Here is a 9,488-nt window from a genome sequence, read left to right on the forward strand (position 1 = left end):
ACCATTTTTGCATTGATATGATTGTGTGGCAACAAGTCCAATCATACTTCTATGCCCAGGGAAGTCAAGAAATTGGCCAACCCGAAAAAATTCCTAGACCTGACCGGGAATCGAACCCAGCCGCCTCCAGCATGGTCTTGCTTTGTAGCTGCGCCTTTACCGACTGAGCTAAGGGAAGCAGATCCTCGTGTTCCTGTTTGATCAACCGCTCACGAGTATAGTGTGACGCGATCATCGCGACCTTCCACTGAAGATTTTCCAGCTACTCACCGTCACCTATGGCACCAGTTGTTCTCGCGGACGATGAAGAACAGCAATTTCCGCTCGTAGCTCCACTGCTTCATCGCGACTTCTACGTCGATAATTTGCTGACCGGTTCCAATGACGCTGAATCTCTCACCGTAAGCTGTAAAGAGCTCATTATAATGCTTGCTTCTGCAGGACTTCCACTCCGGCAATGGTCTTCCAACAGTCAGACCGTTTTGATGCAATTCCTCCGGAACTCCGGCTAAGATTTTGCTCCAAGGACTATGGAAACTTCAACTCAACAACCACCAGCAGTCATCGCCAACTGGCAGGAATTCCAGCAACAGCTCACCATTCTCGATAAACTAATTGTTCCTAGACACGTTCTCAGTTCAGGTTAGGCACGCCAGGAAATTCACGGCTTTAGTGATGCATCCAAAGCTGCATATGGTGCCTGTCTGTACCTTCGGTCAATCACTTCTGCTGGATGCTGCACAGCGCGACTCTTGATGTCGAAATCCAAGGTCGCTCCAAATACTCCAAAAGCATTCCTCGACTCGAGTTATGTGTTGCTCAACTTCTGTCCAAACTACTGGTACAAGCCATGGACAGTGTTGATATTTCCGCCACAATCTACTTATGGACTGATTCGACCAACGTGTTGAATTGACTCTCATCAACACCGGCTACGTTGAAGACGTTTGTGGCCAATCGTGTGGCTGAGTTTCAGTGGACCTCACATCTCGAGATGGCATCCAGTTCCGTTTCATCCCACCACGTTGGCCTTCTTTTGGTGTAATATGGTAGGCCTGTGTAAAATCAGCCAAGACTATGCTTCAAAAAATTCTCGGCAATGCCCACCTTACTGAGTCCGAACAGCAAACTGGTCTAGTGCCGGTGTTCAACTCACGCCCAATTACTCCGCTTCCAGACGAGCCATCCGATGGGTTCACTCTAACACTTCCTGATCGGCAGACCGCTGAATGCAATGCCCGATCCCGATCAGCAAGACGTTCCTGAGGCCCGCTTGTCCCGATGGAGACGAATACAGCAGCTCCCGTTGGCACAAGGAGTACCTGGCTACGCTTCAAAACCGTTACGGCTGGAATCAAGCTCTCGACAACCTCGCCGTCGGTTCCATCGTCGTTCGCAAGGACGACGGGCGCGTGATCACCATCCATCCCGACATAGATGGGCTAGTTCGGGTTGCCACAGTAAAAACCAATTCCGGAACAACCAAGCGGGCCATTTTCAAGTTCTGCCTACTTCCGATCGAGGTTGACCCTGCCACTGTAGTGCCGAATGCTGTTCAAACCAACGGTTCTTACTCGGGGAAATGAGTCGCCAGAAGATATCCTGGTCCATGATCGAAGAATCGAGTGGTTCGTGGTACATCTGTAAAGAGTCAAGTTCGATAGCTTTGGGTCGGAAGAAGAAGCTCTTCGTATTTCTGAGGAAGTACGTCAGATTTTCCGGAACGGTGGGTTCGAATTGAGGAACTGGATCTCGAACAACGAAGGTGTTCTGGAGCACCTTGGGGAGACTCAAGCAGCTACCAGTAAAAGCTTGATAACTACGAGCACCACTACTGAACGTGTGCTCGGGATGTTGTGGGACGCAGTAACGGACGAACTATCGTTCAGCACTCGAATGAGCGATGAAGTTCAATCTCTCCTGGAAAATGACAGAATCCCAACGAAAAGGCAAGTGTTACGCTGCGTCATGACTCTGTTCGACCCGTTGGGTTTATTGGCCACAGTTCTGATCCACGGCAAGATTCTGGTGCAGGACTTGTGCAGGTGGATCAAGATGTTTTCGTACATTGCGAACGTTCGCGTTCCTCGCTGCTATTTCCCAGAAGCGTCAGCACGTTCGTATGAAGTTACTGAACTTCATGTCTTCGTAGATGCCAGTCCGCTTGCGTATTCCTGTGCGCTGTACCTGAGGACAATCATCGCTGACGGCACACCCTAGTGCACACTGATCGCTGCGAAGGCGAAAGTAGCACCACTCAAGCCAATGACTATACCCAAGCTGGAACTTCAAGAATGTCTCCTGGGAACAAGAATGATGAAGTTCGTGCAAGCCAACCACTCCATTACCATCAGAAGACGAGTCATGTGGATGGACAGCTCCGTTGCGCTTTCGTGGATCCGCGCAGATTCGAGGAACTATCGACCGTTCTCGAAAATACATCAGTCAATGAGTGGAGATGGGTTCCGTCGGAGTCTAACGCAGCAGATGAGGCAACAAAGTGGGGAAGTGGACCCTACTTCAGTAGCGACAGCAAGTGGTTCAACGGACCGGAGTTCTTGCGCTTCCCGGAACATGAATGGCCGAATTCTACGGATTTAGTCGTGGATACGGCCGTAGAAGTTCGATCATCAGTACTCTTTCACACCACTTGGGAACCTGTGATCGCCTACGAGCGGTTCTCTAAATGGGAGAGGTTGCAGCGTAGTATCATAGAGGTAACTCTAAGACCACTGGGTCCCGAAGAAAATCATTATTATTTTTGGCTCACTCAGTACCAGAACAACGGTCCCAAGCAGTCCCAAGCTATTTCACTCACCCCTGCATGTTCTGCATGAATCCACACACCCCTGATGTTATCTGTCAAACTTTCATAGCGAATCAAAACAAACATAGTGTAGTAATAGAATTTCAACTAGAATAGGGTACGTTAATCGTTTGCTTGGGACCAATAGGCTACTAAATTGGTGAGCCAATTTAAAATCGTTAGTTGCGTATTGATTGTTGGTAGTATGGCTTACGTGCTACGATTCATTTTCAACGTAACCAAGAAGGGAGAAAAACGCAGTGGTCGATTAACTCAACAGGAGCTGGATGATGCCGAAAATGAAGTTCTGAAGCAGGTCCAAAGAGAAACCTTTGTAGATGAGGTAACGATCCTGAAGAATAATTAAGTGCTACCGGAAGACAAGAAGGAATCGATTGACAGATCGAGCATCGTTCACCAACTGATGCCAATGATGGATGAACGGGGTTTGATGCGTCAAAACAGCCGGATTGCAGCGGCGAAGGATATTCATCACAGCGTGCGCTTTCCAGTAATCCTGCCAAGAAAGCATCGGTGCACGGAACTTCTGGTCTCACGCTATCATCGGCTCTACCGTCATGCAAACTCCGAAATGGTAGTGAACGAAGTCCGCCAGCTGTTCATCATACCGAAAAGCAGATCGGACGAAGCTGCCAATTCTGCAAAATTCGTAAGGCACCTCCGATGGCACCACTGCCACCAGCACGGTTGGCCATACACGACCGTCCATTCAGTTACGTAGGAGTGGACTACTTCGGCCCATTGTTAGTCAAGCAGGGCCGCTTGAATGTAAAAAGGTGGATTGCGCTCTTCACTTGCTTGACTGTGCGCGCCGTTCACCTCGAAGTGGCATACAGCCTGTCAGCTGCGTCGTGTATTTCCTGCATCCGACGATTTGTCTGCCGCCGAGGATCGCCTGTGGAGTTTTTCAGTGATAACGCTACGAACTTCCACGGGGCTGAACGACAGCTTCGTGGCCAGATCGACGAAGGAGTATCAGCAACGTTCACCAGTGCCAACACGAAGTGGACCTTCATTCCGCCAAGCGCTCCGCACATGGGCGGTGCATGGGAGCGACTCGTCCGTTCAGTGAAGGCGGCGATAGGGGATGCGTACCGCGAAGGAAAACTCAACGATGAAGAGCTGCAGACCGTGATCGTGGAGGCAGAGGGCATTGTGAATACTAGACCAGTCACGTACTTACCACTTGATTCTGCGGAATCTGAATCGCTTACTCCGAACCATTTCCTGCTGGGGAGCTCTAACGGGGTCAAACAGCCAAGCGTGTGTATCGAGCCTCAACAGGGGATTTCTCGGGACTTGTGGAACCACATCCAGCGGCAGCTCAACCGATTCTGGCAACGCTGGCTGAAGGAGTACTTGCCGGTGATAAGGAGGCAGACCAAGTGGTACGATGAAGTCCGGTGCGTGCAAGATGGAGACTTGGTGTTGATAGCGAATGAGGGCAAGCGGAATGGCTGGACTCGCGGGATCGTGATTGAGTCGATCAGAGCACCGGATGGTCACGTGCGCCAGGCTATGATCAAGACTGCGGGGGGAGTTCTTCGTCGGCCGGTATCGAAACTGGTGGTACTCTATGTTTCAAGTAGCAGTGCGGTCATTGAGGCCAGTGGACCGCACTCGGGTTAGGATGTTAGCACAGGGACATCGACTGATTGAACGGTTGAATTGGCAACCCGGCCGTCTGAACATCACGACACGAGCGGCGAGTCTACGCGTGACAAACTCTCTGTGTCGAAACGTTAGTCTGCAGGAACGAAAATGAAAGAATTGAACCAGATACACGCGGGTGAAAAATTACTATAGAAACTTAAATTAGTTAATCCTACTTACATCTAGCTTACATCTAAATAGTTACTACGGCTAGTGAAGGTAAATTCGATGGACTTAGTGAAACTTAAAAACTTTAACAAGAATTACATCTACTTAGGATTATACAGCAAGCGGTTGAATGCTGACCAACAAGGCCATTCGAGCGAAAATCGCCACTGAATTGTAAGTTCTATTCTAACCTAAAAACAACTTGTAAAACTAAACCAAAATCAAATTATAGATTTGAAGCCACACACACACAATATTAAATATATAAGCTGTTCGGATATCAGTGCGGGCCTTTCACTTCTCAGTGGTTCCAGTCGTATCTTATCGAACGCCAACTCAGTGTGTCTATTGAGGATTGCAATTCGATTGCTTTCCCAGCAACTTCAGGTATTCCTCTTAATTTATTTCAATGATGTGAACTTTGAGCTAGAAAAACTTCGTTTGTCATTCGCTGATGATCTTAAGATTCAAATGCATGCTGACGCTATGTTGCTACAAATTCAGATTGATAGATTCAGTGAATGGTGTGACTTGAACCGCATGACAGTAAATCCTAACAAGTACTCGATAATCACCTTCTCTCGCGAAAAAGAGCCCTTAAAGTTCAATTACACTCTCCCGGGTCACGTGACTTACTCGTTCAGGACCTGTTTATTATATTGGACTCACAACTAACATTCAAACAGCACATTTCATTCATGGTAGACAAAGCCTCCAGATCTTTGGGGTTTATCTATAGGATAGCTAAGGATTTCACTGACGTTCACGATCTACATTAGAATATGGCGCAACTGTTTGGAACCCTTTTTATCATAATGGAGTTGAGTGAATCGAGTCAGTTCAACCAACTTACGTTTATAGCTGCCTATTTGCCATTCCAATGCGTAGGCCAGCAAAAGAATTTTCTCAAGGGTGACCTCCAGAAACTTACCCGTCATAGGTCTAAATTCTTCATTATTGGTGATTTTAATGCAAAACACCGCTCATGGAATAATGCTCAAAGCAATTCCAATGGTAATATTCTGTTTGATGATTGTTCTGCAGGTTATTACACTATTCAATATCCAAACAGCCCAACATGCTTTTCTTCTGCAAGAAATCCCTCAACTATTGATTTGGTCTTAACTGATTCATGTCAACTTTGTAGCCAATTGGTTACCCATACTGACTTCGGTTCTGATCACCTTCCAGTAACTTTTGAAATATCCCAAGAAATAATTTGTAATCCCAACAGCTCTACTTTCAATTACCATAGAGCTGATTGGGAGCAGTATCGAACATTTATGGAATATAACTTCGATCCAAACATTCCTTTGCAAACCAAAGATGAAATTAATTATGCTCTTGAATCTCTGACTACTTCTATAGTTGCAGCAAGAGCTGCCTCAGTACCAAAATGCGAGGTTAAATTCGATTCAATTATAATAGACGACGATCTTCAGCTCTTGATCCGTCTTAAAAATGTCCGTAGGAGACAATATCAAAGAACACGCGATCCTGCCATGAAGGTTATCTGGCGGGATTTGCAAAAACAAATTAAAAAGCGATTCTCTGCCCTGAGGAACAAAACTTTTGAAAATAATATTTCTAAATTAGACCCGAGTTCCAAACCCTTTTGGAAACTCACAAAAATTTTGAAAAAACCTCAAAAGCCTATTCCAGCGCTTAAAGAAGGTGGTAAAATTTTGATCACAAATTTGGAAAAAGCTCAGAAACTTGCTAAGCAATTCGAGAGTTCCCATAATTTCAGTTTGGGTCTTACTAGTCCTATTGAGAATCAGGTTGCTCGGGATTTTCTGAATATTTTCTCTCGGGAAAATATTTTTGATGATTCCTGGGGGACTGATTTGGACGAAGTAAGGTCTATAACTAAAAATTTTCAAAATATGAAAGCTCCAGGTGATGATGGAATTTTCTATATCCTCATCAAAAAACTCCCAGAGAGTACCTTGTCTTTCTTGGTAAAATTATTTAACAGATGTTTCGATTTGGCATACTTTCCTGATAAATGGAAAAATGCAAAAGTTGTTCCAATTTTGAAGCCGGATAAAAATCCAGCTGAAGCTTCTAGCTACCGTCCAATAAGTTTGCTTTCTTCAATAAGTAAACTTTTTGAAAAAATAATTTTGAATAGAATGATGCTTCACATCAATACGAACTCAATTTTTGCAGATGAGCAGTTTGGATTTCGCCATGGGCATTCAACTACTCATCAACTCTTAAGAGTTACCAATTTAATTCGTTCAAACAAATCGGAAGGCCACTCAACTGGAGTTGCTCTTCTAGACATAGAAAAAGCATTTGACAGTGTTTGGCATGATGGTTTGATTGCTAAATTGAAAAAGTTTAATTTTCCACTTTATATTATGAAATTAGTTCAAAATTATTTAACTGACAGAACTCTGCAGGTAAATTATCAAAATTCCAAATCTAATCGACTACCTGTTAGAGCAGGAGTTCCTCAGGGTAGCATTCTTGGGCCTATATTGTATAACATTTTCACTTCGGACCTCCCTGATTTGCCTCAGGGTTGCCACAAATCTTTGTTCGCTGATGACATAGGCATTTCCGCTAAAGGAAGAAGTCTTCGTGTTATTTGCAGCAGACTGCAGAAAAGTTTAGATATTTTCTCTTCTTATTTACAAAAATGGAAGATTTCTCCCAACGCTTCCAAAACTCAACTTATAATATTTCCACATAAGCCTAGAGCTTCGTTTTTGAAACCTAGTAGTAGTCACATAGTCACTATGAACGGAGTTCCAATTTCCTGGTCAAACCAAGTGAAATATCTTGGATTAATACTTGACCAAAAATTAACTTTTAAAGATCACATTGAGGGCATTCAAGCCAAATGTAACAAATATATAAAATGTTTGTATCCTCTTATAAACAGGAAATCCAAACTTTGCCTGACGAATAAACTTCTAATATTTAAACAAGTTTTTAGACCGGCCATGCTTTACGCTGTGCCAATATGGTCTAGTTGCTGCACTACCAGGAAAAAAGCACTTCAAAGGATTCAGAACAAAGTTCTGAAAATGATTTTGAAGTTGCCTCCCTGGTACAGTACTACCGAAGTACATAGAATTTCGAATGTTGAGACTTTAGAACAAATGTCCAACAAAATAATTAATAATTTCAGGCAAAAATCGTTGCAATCCTCAATTGCAACGATTAATTCCATTTATACTTAGATAAGATTTAGTTTTAGTTTTTAGTTTTAAGATATCAATTGTTATACTGACATGCAGGTTAAAAAACCTGTTTAAAATACTGAATTGCCAAGACATGAACAATGTAAAAACACTTAGATATATATCATAACAATTAAGGCTGGTACGTTACTGCAGTAACTGGAGCACCTAGGGTAAAATGAAATGTAATTTATTTTGAATTTGGAACAAATAAAGAGTTAAAAAAAAAAAAAAAAAAAAAAAAAAAAAAAAAAAAAAAAAAAAAAAAAAGAGTCAGTTCAACGCAGATTCATTCGCTACGCACTTCGGCAATTACCGTGACGTAATCCTTTTAGGCTGCCATTGTCCATTAATACACCTCTCAACACTCGTCGCGACACTCTAAGAGCTATGTTTGTCGCTGATGTTCTGCAGAATCGAGTTCATTGCCCAGTTTTGTTGGAACAAATTAACATCAATGTACAGCCTAGGTTCTTGAGAAACAACCACATGCTTCGATTGTCTCTTATAAGAACTAACTACGGCTTGCATAGTGCTATCATCGGTCTTCAAAGATTATTCAACCGAGTTGCATCTGTGTTTGACTTTCACATATCACGTGAGCTACTGTGATGAAAATTTACCCCTCTATTTTCCTGGAGAACAAATCGTAACGAGTAGTTTTTAGATTTTACTATATGTTTTATTGTACATGTACATGACAGTCAGTAGTGTAAACTAACCATCATTGGGCCCACGTGCCTGTTGATGCAGAAATAAAATAAAATAAAATCTAATAACAATCTAGAGCAAAAACTCCTATGGTGTTGACAGTTTGGATCCCTGTACATTTAAATCAGCCGTTCACAATTTTCGGGCAAGTGAGAATTATGTGTCATGTCGGTTTGGCGGTGGTTCCACCGCCTGTGACCGATGAACTCTCCGAAATTTCATTGGCGGCCGGAATGTTTAAACCCAACGAGAATCAGATTGAAATGAACTTCCGAGTATTAATAATTACGTAGCGTACAAGCAGCTGAAAGCTGCAACACACCCGCTGTCAAACCAGTGCAGCATAACAATTTGATGTTGAACTACGTACTCCGCCGCGTTTGGGGAAAATCCCTTACATATAGGAGTGAGTGGTGCAGCGGTGTGTAATATTTCGATCCTATTCAAATTGAACCAGAACAGGGAAAGAACTCTGACATTTGGTTGGTTAAGGATTCCAAAAATTCATTCGTTTGAAGAAGAGTGGTTAAGTGCTTAAACATAATTTGGAAAAGGATTCCGTTATAAGTAATACTTAGCAATACTTAAGAATTCTCCTTAGGAATCCCCTGAATTCTAGACTTTCTCAGAAGCAATATTCATATTTCTCTTGAAATTTTGTGTTTCTTTTCCTAGCAGCTTCTATCAACATTTGTAGTTACCTAAAGTTAGGTAAAATTCCAGCAAATCTAATCTTGCATCTAAATAGGAACAATGCTTTTCGTTTTAGGCAGGTACTTGTAAGCGCACCAACAAAGCGCAAAATCTCAAATTAAAATGCAGCAAAAACCCATCCAATGGCTACGATAGGAACACCAAGTGCGATGGATAAGCACAGAGCCGGATAATTAGTACAATGAGAGGATTTTGCTTCCGCTTCGAGTATTTCCCATCGA

General features: G+C 43.2%; 1 protein-coding gene across 1 annotated transcript; it reads left to right on the top strand.

Moving 5' to 3' along the window:
* Positions 1-1,582: 1,582 nt before the first annotated feature.
* LOC135700690 (uncharacterized) lies at positions 1,583-4,456 on the top strand. Its single transcript, XM_065221268.1, has 3 exons — positions 1,583-1,704; positions 2,408-2,717; positions 3,272-4,456. Exons 1-3 carry the CDS (start codon positions 1,583-1,585, stop codon positions 4,454-4,456), a joined length of 1,617 nt encoding a protein of 538 aa, XP_065077340.1.
* The last annotated feature ends 5,032 nt before the right edge of the window (positions 4,457-9,488 follow it).

This window comes from Ochlerotatus camptorhynchus, unplaced genomic scaffold (assembly GCF_037179485.1).
Source record: "Ochlerotatus camptorhynchus isolate MF236.1 unplaced genomic scaffold, CSIRO-AGI_Acam_v1.1 ptg000141l, whole genome shotgun sequence".
NCBI lineage: Eukaryota > Metazoa > Arthropoda > Insecta > Diptera > Culicidae > Ochlerotatus > Ochlerotatus camptorhynchus.